At 37.3% G+C, this 22573-nt stretch overlaps 1 protein-coding gene across 4 annotated transcripts in view; it reads right to left on the reverse strand.

Moving 5' to 3' along the window:
- Positions 1 to 372: 372 nt before the first annotated feature.
- Positions 373 to 22573, reverse strand: part of NOL4 (nucleolar protein 4) — a 439542-nt gene continuing 417341 nt past the window's right edge. For all 4 annotated transcript variants that reach the window (XM_072604514.1, XM_072604515.1, XM_072604513.1 and 1 more), the window contains one exon: positions 373 to 2407. In XM_072604514.1, coding sequence (XP_072460615.1) covers positions 2214 to 2407 — 194 coding nt within the window. In that variant the 3' untranslated portion in view covers positions 373 to 2213. The remainder of the gene's footprint in view (positions 2408 to 22573) is intronic.

A 22573-nucleotide genomic window follows, 5' to 3' on the forward strand; every position in this document is an offset into this window, starting at 1 on the left:
TGACTAAAATTAACAGCCCCCGGAGGTATATGTTTTTCCAAGGCAATGAAACTAGCTCCTATGGAAGAAAGAGAACACACAGACCAAGTATCACCAGATGGATTTGTGCCAGTCTAATTGTGTTACCCTGCAGGTTTGAATTATTAAAGGTTATAGTCATGTAGACTCTCTGATTTATCTTTGACTCTTTTTCTACTTTTGAGAGAATTTTCCATTAAGGTTATGCAGTAGGTATATAACATCCTTGTTTTTTGGTTATTTCTTTAGACATGGGGTTGACTTATCCATTTGTTTGAGATAGAAGTAGCATTTAAAAGGCAAAATGTTCAAAACAGACTAAACTTGGAAAGTTTATAAGGTTTCACAATCATGTTTAAACACAGAAATCTGTTTATTTAACCAAACAAAACAGAAGAAATTATACCAGCCCTCAGTTTTTGAATTTTCATTTAAATCTGTGAATCTTAAATCCACACTTTGAAATGTTTGCGAATCTATGTATCTCCAAAATACTCATATTTCAATAGGTTTTTTCACATTTATATTCACCAACAGTATCACAAAAGTTCTTGGTTTTTTAAATCTTTTTCTTTTAAACATAACCGTAAGCAACAGTAATTCTAGAAACACTAGAGGAAAAAAAGCATAGCAGTGTTCACGGGCACAAGAAAAGTGCACATTACTGGGTCACAATCACAGTCAGTACTTGGAAAACTCTATGGAACAAGTAGATAGGAAATCTCACTGATGCCTTAAACTCATCTTCAAAAATGGAATTACTGAATTTTTTTTTTACATGAAATAAGGCAAATTCAGGAATGTACAAGGAACTTGTTTATCCAACCAAACCTTAAACAACAGAACGAATAGTACAACTGAAGCATCAACTAAAGGACTCGTCTCTATATATTTAAAAATAGGTTTGTCTTAGTGCACAAAGAAAACACCATTTATGTGGATCCAACACTAGAAAGTATGAAAGCAGGGCCAGGGTCAGGGAGAAGCAGGGCAAGGGTGCACTAGGAGTCACAGCTGCATCCACTGAGAGTTTGTAGAACATTGGAAACTGGTTCTGAGAATTCTAGAAAGCATATTCAGAGAGGAAATGGCCTTTTTTGTTTTTTGGAAAGTATCTCAGAAAGAAAAATGGAAAGGAAACTACAGGAAAGAGTGCAAATTTTCAGATTGTCACTTGCAACCATTTAACATTCAGTCATCTACATCCAATCACTACTACAGGAACTTCTACAAGACAGCAGCAGCAGCGGTAATCACGAGTGAGCAGCTGTAACAAACCAAGGGGGTGATTTTAAAAAGAAATGATATGTCTTTATATAAATAGATATTATTTAAAAAAACCCCAACAATCCCAAACAAAAAAAGCAACAAAAACCCAAAACAAATAAAAACGAAACAAAACAACCCGCTCTGTGATGACAATTGCCAATAGGAAAGCTGCCATGTTGAATGGGGTGACTTTGAAAACAGCATGAACGCAAGTAATGTAGGCTCCTTTGGGTAGTAGTTTCTGATGAGATGATTTACAGAATGCAGATATATGGATTTTCCAGCATCAAGTGTATTTTTCTTTTGTAGAAAGAATTTAAAGATAGAAGAAGAAAAAAAGAGAATGGAAAGGGGACTTACAATAGTTTCTCAAAACAGTTTTTTTCTAAGACCAGTGAAAAAGTTACCAAAGTAAAAATGACAATTTTGAATGAAAAAAACATTTTTTTATAAAAATTACATTTTCTTTTTAAAATACAAGATCCTTTTAATTGCTGTTTTATCCTGCACCAACAGGAAATTTGGCATTGTTTTTTGCCATATACTGCAGCTTTCGGTCCAATGAGTCAGTAGTATATTCCACAATATTGCACTTGCAGCTTGAACCAATGGAAAGGACCACAGCATCTTCTGTTTCATCTGTGAGTTAGCATTCTACAGTCACTTTTTCGATATTTATGCTGATAGACTAAAACAGAAAGCAATGGGCTGGACACATGAAAGTACCTCGAAAAGATCAGAGGCCAGAGTTCCCCTGAAGCACCTTAACACATCACCATAAGGATCAAGAACAGTGTGGCTTTATGGTAATTAACTCTCCTAAAAGACCGTGCAGTAGAAATACCTGAAGCATCTGTTCTGGGAAACCAACATGTCATTAGTGGAAACTCCAAGATGAGACCCGGTGAGTGCCAAGGTCATGGAATTCAGTTCTGCTGTAAAATGAGGTTTTCCAGTTCATCTGCCGAACGTAGTAAAAATGCTGCAGATTCTCGGTATCCTGCCACGAGCTGCCGCACAGCATTGATTTCAGTCGGGCTCAGCTGGGGTCTGGAGCTTGAAGTGCTAGAGGACCCAGAGCTGGTGGCTAATTGTCTCTTCATGCTGAGATCAGTGGGACCTGGAAATCAGAGCCACAAGAAAAACCATCAATGACCTCTGTGGTTCCATTGCAACTTTCATCTAAGGATCTTACTGTACTTAATCTTTCCTCTTCATTAGCTGCTAAATAACTGATTGCCACACTTTTTGCATACTTGCAGTGTCCTAATCGTGTGGTGTATTAAAAAGAGGATTGGTCCTAGAGGCAGCAGACCTGGGTTCTAGCTAGTGACAATGAAATTAGCACTTTGAACGAAATCAGACAATGAAAGAAAGCATTTTATGCATTGGATGGAAGGATTCCACCTTTCAGGGGCGGAAGATGCCTTTGAATCTTGGTTGTGCAACTTTTTTGGGGCTCCTAGGAAGTACAGTGTATTGAGCACCTGACCAGGAGTCAAGAATACTCATCTTCCTGAATTCAGATCTGACCTCAGACATTTACTAGCTATGTGACCCTGGGCAAGTCACTTAACTCTGTTTGTCCCAGTTGTTTCCTCATTTGTAAAATGAGCTGAAGAAGGAAATGGCAAATCACTCCCCTATCTCTGACAAGAAAACCCCCAATGGGATGAGAAGTCAGAAACTGACTGAAAAACAACTCAGAAATTTGCAGCTTATTGCTTGTGTGTCCTTAGGCAAGTAACATCACCTCTCTGGGTTAAGGTTTTCTTATCCATAAAATGAGGGGATAGGCTTACATTCTATTAACAAGCATTTATTAAGTGCCAACTCTGCCCAGGCATCTGCCTATGATACATAAAAACCACCCTAAAATATTGACTCTCAAGGAGTTTATAGGCTACTGGTTCCTTCCAATTCTAATTCTAGGCTCTTCTGTAAAGTAGCTGCATCCTTGGTTTGGGTGCCACTTGCTGGAATGTTGCAGCATATAGTTGGGGAAAGGCTGTTACAACTTTTTCAAGGCAACTTTTTATAGGTTTTTAAGAGAGATCTCACGTTTGGTGACTCTTACCAACTTCAACCAAAGATAAGCCAAAGAAGAGGGAAGAGGTTTCAGATCTGGCAGACAGGGCCCAGAGAAAATGTTTCCTTGGAATCACTTGGGAAAGAGGCATTCTCAAATTGGCTACCAGCATCTACCAAGTCATGAGTTACCTTGGCATTTCAAAACTTTGGTTTTGGAACCTATATTACATATTTCTTGTACGCAAGAAGAATAAGGCCTATTTACACAGAATAGGACCTCCACTTATATGGTGCTTTCCAACTTGGGAACTTATTTCCTCAGAACTACCCTAGGAGGAAGAAAGTGTAAATATTTTAATTTTCCGTTTAGAGACGAGGAAATTGGGGCTCAAAGAGTTCAGTGACTTGCTCCAAGGTGGTTCTGAGACTCAGTTCTTTCCACTCTACTTCACTGCATCTCCTGGTGAGTCTAAAATGAAGGAACTCTAGGAAGTCAAATTGCAAATACAAGTCACAGAACTGCACTAATCCAAAAATCAGTAACAATAAAAGTAGCCTCATTATCTTGACCTGGAAGGACTCTTAGCAATCATCTAGTCTAATTTCTGTATTTTATAGTTAAGGAGACTGAGGTGCAGGAATGTTAAATGTTTTACTTAAGGTCACATGAGGTCTAAGTAAGTGGCAGAGTCAGGATTTCAACCCTGGAAACTGATCCCAAATTCAGGACTTCTCCCACTAAACCATAATGAACTGGAAAACATCTCTGTCCTACTATGGGAAGTGGGACCTGAATAAGCTCTCATTAGTTTCCAGATTGTTTCCTTGATTGACTATCCAGTTATAGTCCATTAACTACATGACTGAATGGAGCCCAGTGCCAGAACAAATCTCTTTCTGAAAGGAAAAAAAAATGGATGGCCTTTCTCCTCAGTAATAGAGATATTGCCAAGGTCTTAATGCACTAGTCCTAATGTCAGAGGGGATGGGTGCAAATCCCGTGTCTGACGTTTACTAGCTCTGTATTTTTGGACAACTCATTTGCCTTTCATTGACCTTAGTTTCTGCATCTGTAAAATGGGGTGATTAAACTAGATGACCTCTGAGTTCCCTCCCACATGGAGACCAATGAGTCTATGAACTTTCTTTCATAGGAGAGTCTCACATGCAGTGCTTTCTTGCCTACTCACTCACTGGGATGATGATCTTCATTTCCATAAGCCTTATGCTGATATGGAATAGTGTTTCAGCTTTGTTTGGGGGGCTGCCATCTTATTCTGCTCTCTGGATACCTCTCAGCTATTTATGGCAGCACTCTGTAGACCATGGTGGGGCTTTCCAGAGAAGGCTGTGCCTCTGTTTTGCAATTTTAACTTCTGTTCAAATAAATTGTCAGGGTGTGGAGAACACTCAGTACTCAAAAAGAAGCCATTTCCACAAGTATGGCCGACTTGTAAACCTTTGCCCAACCAGATTAAAATGTAATTGGGAAACGTTTAACAAAATCAATAAAAATACAATACAACATAAGCAATATTGATTTGTGGTTTCCCAAGTCAGTTATGTGGCCCAAAGGGATCTGATTCTACTCAAATTTAACACCGCCGATGTACAGTGTGTAGGTACTGGGGAAGTGAAATGAGTTTGGCACGATATGCCAGTGCCTTATTCAACTGAATCCAACAAAAGCATACTAAATGCTCACTTAGTATAAAATGCGGGGGAAGTGTATGGATTAGGTTTTGGTAATTTCTTTTTAAAGATAAAAATTATAATAATAAAATACAAGCAATTCTCAGATTAATGAAATTGTTTTTGTGTAGAGGTGAATCATAACCATTTATATAGGCGTATTCTTTTTGTTTGTTATTTTGTTTTGTTTTGGGTCCTGACCTGTGATTCCATTCTTATAGGGAATTAATTCTCTGTTAGGAAACCCTCTTTACCAACGCATATCATATGTAGGTTTAGAGAGTTGTTTGGGGCACAGAGTTTAGGTGACTTATCCAAGCCGCAGAGCTTGAACTATGGCTGGCTCCTGATCTACTTTGCCAGTCTGCCTCTGTTCAGGCATATTCCTAGTGATTATGATAAAACTCCCCAAAACTGGATAGGTCACCTGAAAAGAAGGTAGATTAGACTATAAACCTCTTGAGGACAGGAACATATTTTTCTCATTTTGTATACCCCAAAGTAGAATAGTGCCTTATACTGAGTACAAATGCAGTAATTTTTTTCAAATAAAAGAGAAAAATTCTCTTTAACAGTAAAAAACAAAAAAAAAAAAGAGTAGTTTTATTCGTAAGAACAAGTCATTTAAAATCATCCTTATTCTTATTATTTCCAAATATAAAACTCTTTTTGAGACAGTGCGTTATAGTGGATAGAGCTAGGTTTCAGAACTATCTCTAATAGAGGTACCTGACCATGGTCAAGTAATTTAATCCCTCAGTGCTCTAGGCAACTCTAAAACTAAGTCATATTTGAATTGATGATCTACTTTTGTAAAGGAAGTTTCTACACCAGTTCTTTTGTGGTTCAGTCATTTTCAGGCATATGCAACTCTTTATGACCCCATTTGGGGTCTTGTTGGCCAAGATACTGGACTGGTTTGCCATTTCCTTCTCCTACTTATTTTACAGATGAGGAAATTGAGGCAAACAGGGTTAAGTGACTTGCCCAGGCTCACACAGTTAGGAAGTACCTGAAGTCAGATGAGCCCAGCACTCTACCCACTTCACTACCTAGCTGCTTAGGGTTCTACATACTGATGAAATTCTGCTCATCCCACTATCCCTCAGAAATTCTTTTTTTTAAAACCTACTTTAGGAGGTAGCAGGCATACATTTGATTTTTAGAATCTATTAGATTGTAATGACTATATGTACCTATATATGTATATATGTGTATATATATATATGTTATATAGAGATATCTAGATCTATCTATCTATCTACAAGACATATAAACTCATGCACATACTCTTGTAAAAACTGTTCTCAGGGACACCTGGGAAGGCCTTCTGGAATGCCTCTTTAACAAGGTGTTAAAACCCTTTGACAAATTAGCTCTTTCCAGGATCACTCAGCCCTAGTAATTCTAAGATCTAGATACTAAGATCAAAGGATCACAGAGTTAGAGCTAGAAGGAGCCCTAAGGGAGACTTCACACAACCCCTTCACTTTATAGATGAGGTAACTCAGGTCTACAAAAGCGATTAAGATACAATAATCCCAATCTTAGTTTTATATACTTTAAGGTTTGCAAAATGCTTTACATAAGTTCACTCATGGGATCCTTTGACAATTCTGTAAGTAAGTATTATTATCCACATTTTACAGATGAGGAAACTGAGACACACAGAATTGAAATAACTTGCCCTGGGTTACATGTCTAGTTAAATATGTGAGGCAGGATCCAAATTCAGGTCTTTCTGACTTTAGGTGCCACACTCTACCACCTAGCTGCCTCACACAATAGCAAATGGTAAAGTCAGGATGTGAATCTAGGTCTTTTGATTCCAAATCCAACATCCTTTGTGTTATATACAATCATCCTCACTAACTGCTATGATTTGATTAAGTAGTTTGCTTGAAAAATAATTGCTCCTTGACCTGGTCTACCAAAAAAGAAGTTCTGGGACCAGGTTTAAATAATGTTAGAGATTCCCAAAATATCTGGGCTTGAACTGATTGTGGGCCATCATTTCAATCTCCTCTATAGTCAGCCCTGTCATGTGTGGGGATGGAATGGAAAGTGTAAAATGCAGTATATACTATTAGACACCCTTGTCTCCATATATGGATTCAATTATCATCTCTATGCTTATGATTTTCAAATCTTCTTACCCAGCTCTAACCTCCCTGCTGACCTCTAGTCTAGCATCTCGAAAAGCCTGCTAGACATACTGAACTGGGATATCCCAAAGGTATTTTAAACTAACACATTCAAAACTAGACTCAATATTTTCCCCCCAAACCCTCCTCTCCTTTTATTTCTTTATTATTGTCAAGGACCACAGCACCTTCCAGTCTCCCAGGCTCACACCTTAGGTGTCACCATCAACTCCTCCCTTTCTTTTACTCTCCACACCTGATCTTTCGATTTTAACTTCACACCATCTCTTGTGTACATCCTTGTCTCTGATACTACCACCACCCTAGTGAAGGGCCTCATCACCTCATGCCTGGACCACTGAAGTTGCCTCCTGTTTGCTTTCCCTGCTTCAAATCTCTCCCCAAACACTCTTCCCAGTCTATCCTCCCCTTCAGTTGTCAAGATAATGTTCCCAAAATGTGTCTCTTGACTATGTCACTCATGGTACTGCCTCCCTCACTATCTACCCCACTAATGAGCCCCAGTGGCTCCCCATCACTTCCAGGATCAACCATAAAACCTTCTGTTTGGAGAGCACAGCTCTTCACAACCTATTACACACCCCCTCTTCAGTCTTCATACAACTTCCTCTGGTAAATGGACTCTGCGTTCCAGTGACAATGGTCTGCTTACTATTCCTTCCACAAGATGCGGCATCTCCAAGTTCTGGGCATTTTCCTCGACTGCTGCTCATGCTTCCTGGCTTCCGGGGCTTTCTTCAAGCTCCAGCTAAAATCCCATCCTCTAGGAGAAGCCTTTCCCAATCCTCCTTAATGCTAGTGCTTTCTATCTGTTAATTATTTTTATTTATCACCATAGAGAGCTTGTTTGTACGATGTTGTTTGCACATTGTCCCCCTCATGAGACTGTGAGTAACTGGAGAGCAGGGGTTATCTTTTGACATTCTTTGTATTCCTAGTGGTTAGCACAGTACCTGGCACATAGTACTTACTGTTTATTGACTATTAATTGTTTACTATTCCAAAAAGCAATAATGCTTGATTGGTAAATGATACAAATGCTTTACTATTCACACTTTTTGTGGGGTCCTGATTGGGGAAAAGCCATAATGGACAGTAAGAAGTGAAAAGCCGCTAACTTAAACTCTGTGAAAGGTGGAAGTCTAGACACGGTGGCCTGTTTAAAAAAAATCATAACTTAGATACTGAATCATATCTCATATAGTGAGTCATACCTTAGATACTGTGATACCTTAGATACTGTGACTGGTACATGACCGGTACATGACCAGTACCTTTGAGTGCCTGGGCATTTACCCAAACATCTGGATGTCTGAAAACTGGGTTCAATACTGAGTATAAATTAAAATATTACAAAACATTAAATAAGCAGAAAAAAACAAAATATCCACCAATCTGCAGTGAAGCACCCTTTGTCTGATTTCTATAATTACCGCAGGGACTTTGGGAGTTGTTTGTGGGGATCCACTGAATCTTCTGGCAGCAGCCACCCCAGATTGCCCCTGTTTGTAAGTATTGATAATGATCAATTAAAGTCCTATAATCAATCTGGAGCCTCTCGGCCTCGTCCTCTGGCATCAAACTTACCCCATGGTTATGGGGTGGTACAGGGTTCCCTAGTCAGTGGAATCCTGTACCTTAAGGTTTGTTTCCTGGAGGTATGTATATCTTGTATTTGCTATGGCCCCCTAAGACTAGTTTGAAAAAATGAATACAATCTGACATCCTCACAAAGTCCACAAAACATTTTATGACAACAGCCATGGCACAGGGATAGAGGGCCATCCTTAAAGAACTAGATTAAGGTCCTCCTCCTTGATACATACTGATTATGTGACCCTGGGCAAATTACTTACCCTGTTGGGGCTCTAGGCAATTGTCTTTGACTGTGAGGTGCAAAGAAGATGTCAAACTGTAGTGGGTAAGAGAGCTTCCTCTTCCAGAAAGTTCCTCTACCAGGGCCATTCTCCATTCAGTTATTTTTACCTTTTCCACTAATAAAAGAAAGTACTGAACCACATCCTTTCTCGAGTTGGAATTTCTCTCAGACAAGACTCATCTTAGAGCAATTATTCAGTTAATCCTTGTTAGGACCAACTATTTCAGTTCAGCCCTTTTCTGGGGATTAGAAAACCATTATTTTGATAAGTAGAGATGTTTTAAATATTCTTTTTTTCCCCTGCTGTTGCTTCTCCCCAACAAACTCAGAAAAGGGTTTATGAAGCAAGGTAAGTCTGCAATGACCGACCAAACAACCAAAATTGACAACCAAGAGGCCTGACGTGCAAAATAACAAAACTATTACAAGATGACAGGAAGACTGACAGTCAGTCTGTGAACTCTTGAGTCTGTGCTAATCACCTAGAAAACAACTGTCATGTTTCCTGTTGACATGCTGCATTACAAACTAATGTTGCTTATTTATTGGGATGATAATAGAAAGTGATGATTGGAACCAGAAAAGGAAAATGGAAAATAAAAAAAAAATTTTAAATGACCATTCCCGCTACAAATCTTGTGCTGTAATTTTTTTCCTTGGGTTATCTAGCATCTGCTTGTCATGAAATTCCCTCATCTAAAAAGTGGTGTCCAAGCGACTCTAAATGTCATGCTTTTATAAGGATTCATGGAAAATGCGGTAACTCTCACTCTCTAAAGGGTGAAAATCAAGCCCTTTCAGGAAGTCGATTTTTATTCCTCTCCATATTTGAAGAGACATACTGCCTCACAATTTTAAGAATGGGTAAAGATGTTTAACCCTTCATTATATTTGTTGCAAATATAATATAAACAGAAACTCAGATTTTATGTCTAACTGCCTTGTACTTACACAGCTCTAGTAAAACCCACTGTGGTTAAATTTTAGCTTCTATTTTTATTTGACAACATATTACATGCCTTTCTCACTAGAAGGCATAGAGGGGTGGAACCTGTCTATAATAATTAATAATAGCTATCATTTATGTAGTACTGCAATGTATGCTATTTACGATATATGCTGCATATACTACTTACTGTGTAGTCCAGTCCATACACTGGACTAAATGCTTTATGATTATTGTTTCATTAGATCCTTACAACAACTCTAGGAGGTAAATTGTGTGCCTCATTTTACAAATTGGGGAAACTGAGGCAAACAGAGGTTGAGTGATTTACCCAGAGTAAGGGATAGAGTAAGTGAGTCTATGGTTGAACTCAAGTCTTTCTGACTCTAAGCCCAGCACCCTCTGCAATATGACACCATCTAGCTGCTTACATGAGCTTTGTCTCTCAACTCCATCCTTACGTGGGGCTCCTTCAACATGTAAGGCCTAGGACAGAAGTGGGGAACCTACAAACTCAAGAACACATGCTACCTACTACTTCACTGTGTGCAGCCTTTTGACTGAGTCCAAGACTTACAGAACAAATCCTTTTATTAAGGGGATTTGTTCTGTGAAGCTTGGATTCAGTCAAAGGGCCACACTTGAGGACCTAGAGGGCCATATATGACCTCGAGGCCACAGGTTCCCCTTCCCTGACCTAGGATTAGAGCTGGGACTGGAGACCAGTATAGGAAATTTTAAGATGAAGAAACTCTCTCTACAAATGCATGCCAGTATCTCTACTACAGTCATCTACCTTTAGTAGCATCATGGAACCTCAGAGTTGTACAGGATCTCAGTGGACAGCCACCACCTATAACATGAATTCTTTCCACAACATCCTTAACCAGAAGCAATTGTGCCTTTGTACAACTCCAGTGGCAGAGAACTTCCTGAAGGAGCCCATTTTATGATTTTTTGCAACATCTTATTTTCAGTTTCAAGATGTATTTATATCAATGTATCTCACATGTCTCATTAATAACCAATGGTTCTTTAACTTTCAAATATAGAAATTCTGGGAGGCCCTTATTCACCTTTTTGGATCATCATTTATCTCATGATTCCACGAAAAATAAAACTACTACTAAAAACCTGCCAGACAAATGTTCGTTTGTTCTGTAAATTGAAAGATCCATTGGGAGTTATATACTCTAAGGCAGCATCCATTATTTAACATGCTGTCCATAGGTCATAAGTATATGGTAGCAATTTATTCTGGCAATGCTGAGAAAGCACTGATAGCCCTGAGAGGCAAGGCTATGTGTGAGTTATCTCAGCAATAATTCCTTTGGAATTGTTTGTTACCAGTAGTTAACAATCAGTTTGATGGTTAATAGCCTTCTGGGAACCAACAATGTCCTAATAAATCCAACACTGTCCCTCAAAATGATCATTGCTATTGTAGACCATGATATATAGCAGAACTAGCTTGGGGGAGGGAAAGAGCAGTTAAATGTTTTAAAATAGCTGTGTTAAAGCATAACGTTGGCTTTGTCTTTCTCTGCAATTTACCAAATGCTTCTATCACCTTCCACTAATGGACAGCTGCTCTGTTGACATATATGACACGGTTTTTATTATCACTATAAACAGAACTATAAACAAATTTTATATACTTTCATAAATATAGTTATTTTTTCAATTGTCCTAGAGTTCAAGTGGCTAATAATTAATGAATCTATATTTTTAGGAGGCCACAGTTACTGGATGAAGTGAAAGCTAGTGCTACTTTTTGCTAATCTATTTCTTAAAATTTACCCCTCACCCCAATTCCTCCTGTTCTAACTTTTGGAAATTCTGAAAGAAAATAGTAATAATAGAACTGTCTAGGACATTTTAAGTTGTGCCTCATAAGGGCAGAAGGAACCCTCCTGGGCTTCCTGTCAGTCCTCAATTTCTTTAAAAAAAAATGAAAATGAAATCAAAATATAGTATAAAGCAGAAGCGCATGCTGCTTTAACAACTTAATTTCCAGAAACTAATTCTGAGTGAAAGGATGAAAAAAAAGAAGGGCAAGAGGGCAAGTGGGGTTATCTAGCATGTGTCAGGAGAATGCTGGGAAGCCTATACATTCTATTTTCAATTATCCAAATTAATGGAGGTGAACATTAGCATAGATAATACAAAACAATGGATAAAGTGCCTGGAGGGGTTCCTTGTCACTGTAGCAACGGAGAGACCTTGAGGGATACAAAGAGCCAAATTTGTGAGGGATAGAGGAAAATGGGAAAGCAGGTTTCAGGAAGAGTCTAGGCAGGAAAGGTCTAAAATAGTCTCCCTTCCCTTCCTTTCTCTTTCTCCTTTCCTTTCCTTCTTTCTTTCTTTCCTTCCTCTCTCCCTTCCCTCTTCCCCTCTTCCTTCCAACTCCTTCCCCTCCCTCTCTCCCTCCCCCCTCCCTCCCTCCCTTCCTTTCTTCCTTCCTTCCTTCCTTCCTTCCTTCCTTCCTTCCTTCCTTCCTTCCTTCCTTCCTTCCTTCCTTCCTTCCTTCCTTCCTTCCTTCCTTCCCTCCTTCCCTTCCTCCTTATCTCACCCAGGCAAGAAGTACACTAACCATTCAAAAGCCTTTTTACCTCCTTCATCTCTAAACTGGGTCAATTAGCACCTTCCTTAGCTTGGGCTCACCATGCTGGTAACAGACCAGATGTGGCCACCTGATTGGCTTTTAGCCTTGCTGCGGCTCAGACCTCCAGAACTCAACCTCCTTAGCCTCTCTGGTAGCAGGAAATAAAGGTGTTCTCCAACAGGCCCAGCAGAAATGGTCACTCATCAAATTCTAATCTTACTTTACCAGATATCCAGATACTTACTTACCAGATATTCTGGTAAGTCAAATACCATCTTGAATGTATCTTATTGTGAATTTATTTAGACAGAATGGGTTCGGATTGTTCTAAGACATTCACAAAGCAAAGACGGGAAGAGCTCATTCTAATTCATTATTATGTAGATCCATTGAGACATTGCTTTGAATATGGCCTTACATACACAAATCTCATCAAATATAGTTACCTTGAAACCTTAGTAATCCTATCCCATGATGCCACATTAAAAAAGAATTGGGCTGTATACTATTAGAGACATTTAAGGGTCAGGTGATATGTTTCTTCTTATACTAACATTCGAGGTCATTTTAGATGTAGCATGCATGTAACTGTACAGAATACCTTTCTAAAGAGAAGCATTTCAATCAGCCTGAAAGAGTCAAGGAATTCAAGATCTGGAGGATTAGGTCAGGGATTACATTAATTAGATTAAATTACTTAATGTGTTTGAACATAGTGGGAGGCATTCATTACATTGAATCATGAAACATGACTCCTTTCTATTAATTGCCATTCAGATATTGAAAGTACATTCATTTCTAAAATACATCCATAGATATGAGCTTGCTTAATTGAGAGAATGGATTTAGCCACCAGAATGTACCCAAAACAGCTATTATCTTTAAGAGCTGAGTAGGAAGGGTAGCCTTAGGATATAATTTCCTACAAAATGGAACACCAAAAAGACTAAGCATTTTTCAAGGATGAGAATCTATATGACAGCATTCAAGACTTGAATATTAAAAATTAATTGGAATTTACTTACAAAGTCAAGTTGAAAAATAAGAATTGCAATCATGGCTGTATTTGAAATTTGGAATCATTATTTCTGTTTTTGTATTTTTTTATTGAATTTGTGACTTCATTGGCACAAGGAATTCTTAATAAGGAAACTTGCCTTATTAATGGATATCAGTGAAACCTATAGGCCTAGTTCCCTGAGGCTGAGTTTGCTAGAGTCAACCAAGTCAATGTAAGTCAGAAGTGGGACTTGAACTCTTGAACCCTTCCTGACTTCTAGAATAGTACTCTGTCTATTATACATGGCTGTCTCTTGTGTTGGTGAATAGATACTCTTCAGGGGCTAGAATAGGTAGCTGTTATATGTCTGTCCAGGAAAGGAGCTTGTACTCTCTGCCTTAGTCAACCTCATTCAACCCAGACAATTGGAAGCTTGCGAATAGACATTTTCATTTCTGCTTTCTGGACAAGAGAAAAGCTGCCTCCTAGCACCCTTGTCCTGAACAGCAGAATTGCTGATGAGACCAGTGAAGCTCAACTCATCTTCCAAGAAAGGTCCCTTGAGGGAGTTGGAGAAAGACACAAAACTAAACACAATGAGGTCACATCACTTAAAAGTACCGGACCTTTACACTGTAGTCAGCTCTAGCAAGTTAATGAAATCTTTTTTTTGTCCTTATTCAGTGACTAAGGACAATGCAGCATTCCCTAGAGATCTTCTTGTATCTTAAAGGTACACAAACAGTCAAATTTATCATGGAGAGATGGCTTTTAGGAAGACTTCATCATAAAACCCAAGTCCGTATTGCACAGTAAAAACAACTAACTATTCTTGTTGGATACTCCACATAGAGCTGAAGTGGATGTGCCTCTTCAGTTCACCTTTTCCAAGGTTTTGGAACCAATTGGATCTATCAAATAAAGTGAGGAGTTTAATCAGATAATTTACAATTTCTTTCAAAAATTATCTTTGGAAGTAACTTTTTTCTTTTTCCATCACAGTTCCAATGAAGCATTAACCCCCTTTGCCAATCATTGTAACTGACTGGAATGCAGATGACCAACTGTTGGCTTTGCTACTTACCACTTCTGTGAATTTTGGCAGGTTATGAAAGCTCATTGGGCTGATTTCCTTACCTGTAAAATCAGAGGGTTAGCCTAGACTAGAATCTAGTCATTAGATGATCTCGAGGTATTATCCAGCTCTGAATCCTATGAGCCTATTGATACAGGGTTTACATTTGTCTTTACAAGTGTGTAAATAGCTCACCAACTGGCATTGTTCTAACTTCTCAATAAATAGCAATTTATAAGTGGGAAAAATTGATTGAGCTGTGATCTCAAAGGTAAAAAAAGGATGAGAGTCCACATTTCTCTGCTGTTGTGTGTATACACACATATGTGCACACACGCACACACACATGGACATATATGTATATGTCCATATGTATATGTATGTGTCTATATGTCTATATGTATATATATCTGTATATACACATGGAAATACACATATATTAATCTTAGGTCTTTTTTAAACATAGAAAATTTTTCCTTGATCTATCATTATCCCAGGGGCTACCATCCTGTTACTCTCCTCTCCAGTCAGTGTAAAACTATAATGAAAGTTTATGCACTATCTTTACTTCCTCATAGCCCAGATCAATCACTCTTTATTTGTAATCTAGCTTTGATTCCTAATAAAAGTAATTTCTACAATTAAAATTAGTTTCTAAAATGTATTTTATTAATTTTTATTTATTAACTATTAAAACTATTTCTTTAACTTAGTTATTATTAAATCTAGTTTCTACAATGTGTTTGAAATGCCCCTTTCTTAGTCCTCATTCCATCTGACCTTTTTGTGGCATGACATTGCTAAACACCTCTCCTTGACCCTCTCTCTGCCCTTGGCTTCATGACACTCTCCTGGTTCTTCTCTTTCCTGCCTACCCACTCCTTAGTCTCTTTTGCTTGGTTCATCTTCCTCTCTCTGACCCTTGAGTATAAATGTCCCCTAAGGGTCTATCTTAATGTCCACCTCTCTTCTCTCTCCACACACTCTTGCTGGACAATCTTATTTATTGTCATGTCTTATTATTACCTTGTTGCAGATTACTCAAAACTCTATACAATCAGTCATAATATTCCCACTGACCTCTAGTCTCGCCTTTTCAACTGCCTACTGGACATATCCATAAACATGTAGCACTGGAATCTCAAATTCAGCTCATCCACAGCTATTCTCATCTCTCCTCAAAAACTTTCCTCCCTTCCAGCTTCCCTATTTCTATTTATGATTTGTTCACTTTAGGTTATTCATATTCCCTCTACCAGGTTCGGAGCCTCATGGCTTCTTATAAGGATCTTAGTTTTCTCTTTGGGTACTTGGCACAAGTTGGGCACTTGGTAAATGCTAGTGACTGACTAGCTGAATTCTGTGCCTCTATTCTTCCCCCTGTCCAATCCATTTTTTATTCACCTAACAAAATAATTTTTCTAAACCCAGGCCTGCCCACGTCACTCTTTTGTTCAGAAATCTTTTGTAGCTCCTTACTGTATCTTGGATAAAATATGGATTCTTTAGCTTGGCACTTAAGGATCTTTTAAATCTGGCTCCAACTTGCCTTTAAAGGCTTATTTCATACTGCTCCCCTTCACCAATTCTATATTCCAGTCAAACTGACCTTTTAGCTGTCCCCTAATTTTTTCTAGTTCTTTCCAACTTTTTGTGCATTCTTCTAGGTCATCCCTCATGTGTAGAATGTAGATAGGTTACATTCTCATCTATAAGAATCCTTCTTTACTTTAAAAAAAATCAGTTTAGGCACAAACTCTGCTATAAAACTGCCCCGTCACCTCACAGATAAAAGTGATTTCTCCCCATCTCAGTTTTTGTAACACCTTTAAACCTTTCCTTTGTCCTTCTCATAATTTAATTTCTGACATACCTTTTTTTCCTAAGCCTGTGTTATCCTCCCTTGTAAACACTTTCAGTGCAGAGATAATTTTGTTTTTCACCTTAGTGAAACTCCTGTGCTTCTGACATAGCAGACATTCAATAAGTGTTCACTGAATTGAACTGAAGTTACATATCTTTATATGTATGTAGACAGCTATAACCATACATATATACATTATGTATATATATACTATGTATGTATGTATACGTATACATATACTATATATATAGATGTGTGTGTGTGTGTAAAGATCTTTTTCATGTTCCCAAATCTATTAAAAGTGAGCAATTGGTTAAAAAATATATTAAATCATCAAAAGATGCAAAATTTTTAAAAATAAAATTCTTGGAATGAATATACTATCTAGATATTAAGAAACTAAGGAACAGAAAATGGACGTATAATTCACAAACCCTTTGATAACATGGATCAGTACCTGAATTCACAAGAAACATGATTGACATTTACGTAGAGCTTGTGACTTACTTATAAAGTTCTTTCCTCAAAACAGCTCTGTGAAGTATATTATTTCTGTTTTAAACATGAGGGGAAACTGAGGCTCTGAAAGATTGAGTGACTTACATAAGGTCACATAGCCAAGATGGAGAAGAATTTGGACTTGAAGCCAATTCTTTGGTCCCCAGATCCATAGTTGTTCTATTTCACCATGATTTCATGAATACAGGGTCCTGCTATAGGAACCCCGCCCCCCCCAAATCAAATTACTTCTGTTCCTTGCTAGCTATGGCCTTCGACATATTCTAGCTCACACCACAAGTTTTGAGGTCTGAAGATTCTAATTTTTTTATTTTAAAAATTGTAAATGATGTTTGAGAATTTATCAATAAACGCTTTAATTTGTATATTGATTATCTGTTTTGCAATATCCCAAAACTGTTTAGGCACTAAGGAATTCTAAGTTGCAAGGTCCTTACAAGATTCCTTCTCAACCTTTTACCACAGTGGCCTATTATGTTGAGCTAGTTTAATTATTGGAGAGGGACAATTATAATTCATTACACACTCTGAAACCCTAAGTGAATAGATTTCTGAAAGGCATTATATAAAAGTTCACCCAGAAGGGAGATTGTTTGGAGAAAGGTGCAGGGTCTAAGCTAACCCAAATTTGAAAAAATACAATTAGAAATAAGAATTTGGATGGGAAGGGTTTAAGGCAGAAGGTAGTCATATTAAATCCCCTGAAACTCATGTAAGAAATGAGCTTAGTAAAAATAGAGAGCATAGGTTATTAGACATGGTGATAAAATATAGTTTATGTATTTTAAAAACATATTTTTGAAGTGTTTTAACATAAGAATTTTTTGGCAAGTACTTCATTCTTTATTTGGGTTTTTCTGACATATTTATAAATACAATTAAATGCATTTCAGATCAGAGAATGCATATAATCTTCACTGATTACTAGTTATACTTATCATATAAATTCTTTCATTGTGATGAGTTTGTAGCTTTGGGGAACTTCCTAGGGCAAAGGTGTCAAATCCCTGCTACACCCCAGTTCATAACAGTTATAATACAGTTGATTTCAATGGGTATACGGAGAGGGGTTGGGGTGTGTGGGAGAGCTCCTCCCCACATATCCACAGCACTTGCTTCGAAGGGCTGTAGTTCTGAGCAAGTAGGACCAGAAAGAGTCTGATTGAACCAGCGAACTCACCCCACTTCTTGCCTAAGGTATACCAACCAACACTGCTCTCCTGCAGGATTCTTTAGCTAAATGTACTTCCAATCAGAATGTACATGATGTATGTACTTCCACAATGTCCCCTCTCCCTCCACAACATTTTTCTCTCCCCTTTCATCTTTGCTTCACTGGGTTCCTGGAGCAAAACTAAACTGCAGAATTACTTTCCCTATTTCTGTTATTTGGTTCTACTATTTATTGGTTCAAGGTCTCTCAAGAACTGTTCCTTATGTAGTATAATCCACATCCCAATTTCATGGCATTACACAGGCTGACTTCTCCATCCCTGGGATACCCTTCTTTACCTCTGCTTTACAGAATCTCTAGCTACCTTTAAAGCTCAGCTCATGTGCTGCTGCTTACAGGAGATCTTTCTTCATCTAGCCACTAGTGTATCCTCCATTATGTTGTATTGACATACACACACACACACACCAGCTCCTGCTCTAAAGGAGTCTACATTCCATGAGGGGAAGAATTATATGCATCTGTATATGTTTGGGTGTGTATACACATATAGTATATAATAGTATATATGTCATATCACATATATAATAGGTTATAACTTAATAGAAAATAATAATACAATCAATACAGTAGGATAATTACATATGTAATTATATAACATGATGTTATAAAATTAGGATAATATAACACAAGGTAATACAATATGTAAGTTTTATATTAGATAAGATACATAAAATTGAAAACATGTATACAGACACATATATGTATAGTATATATGTTGATATATATGTATATATATATCTACATATATTGCTTAACCTAATAGAATATAGACTCCTTTAGGGTATGGTCTGCTTTGTTTTTTTTTTTTTTTGTCTTTGTAATGCCCGGGTTTATGCCAAGTGTATAGAAGAATTAATTCTTGGAAGGTCACTGATGCAATGCTTAGGGCTACATTCCATCTTACAGCTAAAAATTCTCTGCATACTCAATACCAGTTGATGGAATGTGGTCTCTGTGTGATCTCCTTGAGGGTACAGATGACACAGGCTGTATATTGAACCCAACTGGATGCCATAGAAAGGGACCTTTCATACAACTAACTGATGTACATGGTTTAGAATCAAGTAACAATGGGATTCTGAACTCCTTTAGAAAACAATGTAACTCAACAATAGAAGTGTCCCCCAGGGCTTAATATCAGAGCCCTTAGAGTAACAGAGGACTGGTTTCTTGTTTTCTTGTCATCACAGCCGCATAATTTGAATGAATCTCCCTTTTATATGTCAATTATAACTCAGCAATATCTCTCCTATTCATCTGTTTCTTTCCAGTTCTACTACTACCATTCCAGTTCACTTCAGGCACTCAACACTTGGCTGGAATAAGAGGCTCATAGCTTGTCTCTTTGCCTCCAGCTTCTCCCTTTTCCAATCCATCCTTCACTAAATTTTAAAAATAACTCTTCTAAAGCACAGACCAAGTCTGATTATATTATTCCTCTGTTCAGAAAGCTTCAGGATTTCTATTGCTTACAGCATAAAATATAAATTCCTGAGCCTGGCAATCAAGACTGTTCAAAATCTGGCTTTAACCTACCTATTCCTTCTCATTAAATATTACTTTCTTTTGTGCACTGCAGATTCCTCTAAACTGAGCTACTTTTCACTTTCTTGATCTTTTCTTGTTCTCTCCAACTCCTCCACCTTAATATAGGGCATATTTCTTTACATTTCTACTATTGACATTTTTCTTTCTTTAATGCTCAGCTCAAGTTTCTCCTTTTGTATTTAACTCTGATTTCTCGAGCTAGAAGTAATCTCTCCTTCTTCAAATTTCACATGTTATTTTAGTAAATACCTTGGCTTTGAACTAGTTGGGTCTATTGACTGACTATTAAGGGAAAGCACACTAGAGGGGACACATGAACTATAGTTTTAAGAATATAGACACACACTCTTTCCCTAGAACCTGAGAGTCAGCAGTGTCAGTTACTCTCCTTTTGGGTTGAGGAGGCAATTTAAAAATACCAATGTAAGTATCCATGAGGTGGTGTTACACTTCCTTATAGTAACCATATGGAGGAAGTAATATAAGCAATATTATCCCCATTTTACAGTTGAAGAAGTAAAACTTCAAAACATCATGTGACTTTTTGGTCAATCAACAAATGATTCAAAATCATGTTTCCTAAATCCAGTTTCAGTGTACTGAATTTATCTCATTCTACTAGATTAGATGCTCTTTTGGGGCAAACGCTATTATCATTTTTCATCTTCATATCTGGAGTGTGAAGCATAGAAGCTTTAATAATTTTTGGAGAATTCATTAGGAGTATTGTTAGAACACTCATATTATACTTTCCCTCATGACTTTAATTTTTTGTATAATCCAGAAATTTCAGAGTAACAATTTTGGTCATTAAGAAAAAAATGTAAACATATTTAGCCCATCAGAACATTGTCAAGCTGTTATTACTTTTGTTTAGAACTGTTGGAATGAAAACTCCAGTGAGTATATTCTTTTATATTTAAATTTAAATTATGGTTCTCTCATATTCATCTTTTTTTAAAATCTGTATAGGTAGCTCCCAGGGATGAAACAATATCAGTTAGTATCAGCAACTGCCTTGCAACTTATAGTCTTAGAGAGGTTATATGACTTTCCCAGTATGATACAAGTAGGATATGGCACAGCCATGACCTGAACCTTTCAGGTCTTCCTGACTCCCAGACAACTTTCTACACTTTACTTCATGTTACTTTTCATGTGCTAGATTTAAGATCTATAAACATTCACATTTACACACCTTATTTTTAATCCAAAACATTAAATTTTTAGACACAATAAAAGTTAAATAATTTTAGAAATTTCTATCCATCTTTTTGGTGGATTGCAAGTTGAGTTTTGCCCTCTTTTGCCCTTACACGGAAAGCAGTTAGACTGCATGTAAAAGTTGTGTGATAGCACAAAGGAACACAATGTCTTTTTTTATATCACTTCTGAAATTGCGAGGAAAAATAATCCACATCTTTCTCTGTGGGGATAGTACCCCCAATACTTCATTGGCCAATCTGTCTGGCCTCTTGCCCTCCTTCCAGTGGGAATTTAGGGTTTATACATTCTGGGAGAAATTTCAAAGGATCTGTGAAATTGGATGGGAAAAATGGCATTTTTATTTCAATATAATGAATTTCCTTTGAAATTCTATATATTTTATTTTATGCATTTAAAAACATTATTCTGAGAACTCTTTTACCAGATTACTAAAAGGGTCAATTACACACAAAAAAGATTAAGAACCCCTGTAATAAACCTTATATATGTTTCAATACTGCTCTCACCCCAAATCTTGACCTGTATTATTAATTCCAGTTAATGATCTTATCTTCCTTCACCTTGTTTATGACCAAGAATATACATTTATCTTATTTCATGCTAGTATCTCATTGTCAATGTGTTCTAAGTCCTCCTCTTCTTACCTCTTCAAGCCCAAGCTTTTAGCAATCAGCTGAATTCAGCAATTCTGTCTTATATAAAACTGACCTCTACCTATGACCTTTGTATGTTGATTATGACTAATGTGTATGCATATAGTTCTTCCTTTCCATATGACATCAGCTGAACTGATATTTAGAGACCGTAACATTGTCCGCTTCTTTCTTGTATCTGACACAGAGTTGATTCCTATAGAGAGCCAAATACCCTACACTGTATTGTAGTCGATGCTCATGTTGTACTTTAAGTAGTAAGTGGAATTTATTTATATATAAAACAACAACACAACACAATTTCTTGATTATACACAAATGTTTGAAATGCCTGGAAAAGATTTAATTTGTCAATGCAAATAGTTTGTCACATATTTTTCAAAAATACCAGCTCTTGCTAAGATTTTCCTATCTAAAATTCCATAAGTCAAGTGCTAAATATTGTAGGATTATAGGATGATGAAAAAACATCCTTAACTTGTAGTCCGTCCTACGTTGGTCAGAGTATCAACATATTTATATGTTGTCCAAATTGGTGCCCAGAAAACAAGGGTAATGTTGGAAAATAAGAAGATACATTAGAATATGAGATTCTAAAGATACTTTGGATTCTCAATTTCTTTCCAAAATAAGCTCCCTTCTTTTTCTTGTGTTCTTGAGGCACTACTCTTTTGAACCTGAGAGGGATTAGTCTGGACAAAAAATTGATAATCCTGCCCTTGGAGACACTCTTTAGTTCTTAATGCAGTCCAGAGACACATGGCTTTCCTGTCTAATCTCTGCTGAATGATGTTCGGAAGCATATTTCTGTCACCAAAAAAAGGGGCACAGTTTTCTAAGGTATG

This window comes from Notamacropus eugenii, chromosome 4 (assembly GCF_028372415.1).
Source record: "Notamacropus eugenii isolate mMacEug1 chromosome 4, mMacEug1.pri_v2, whole genome shotgun sequence".
NCBI lineage: Eukaryota > Metazoa > Chordata > Mammalia > Diprotodontia > Macropodidae > Notamacropus > Notamacropus eugenii.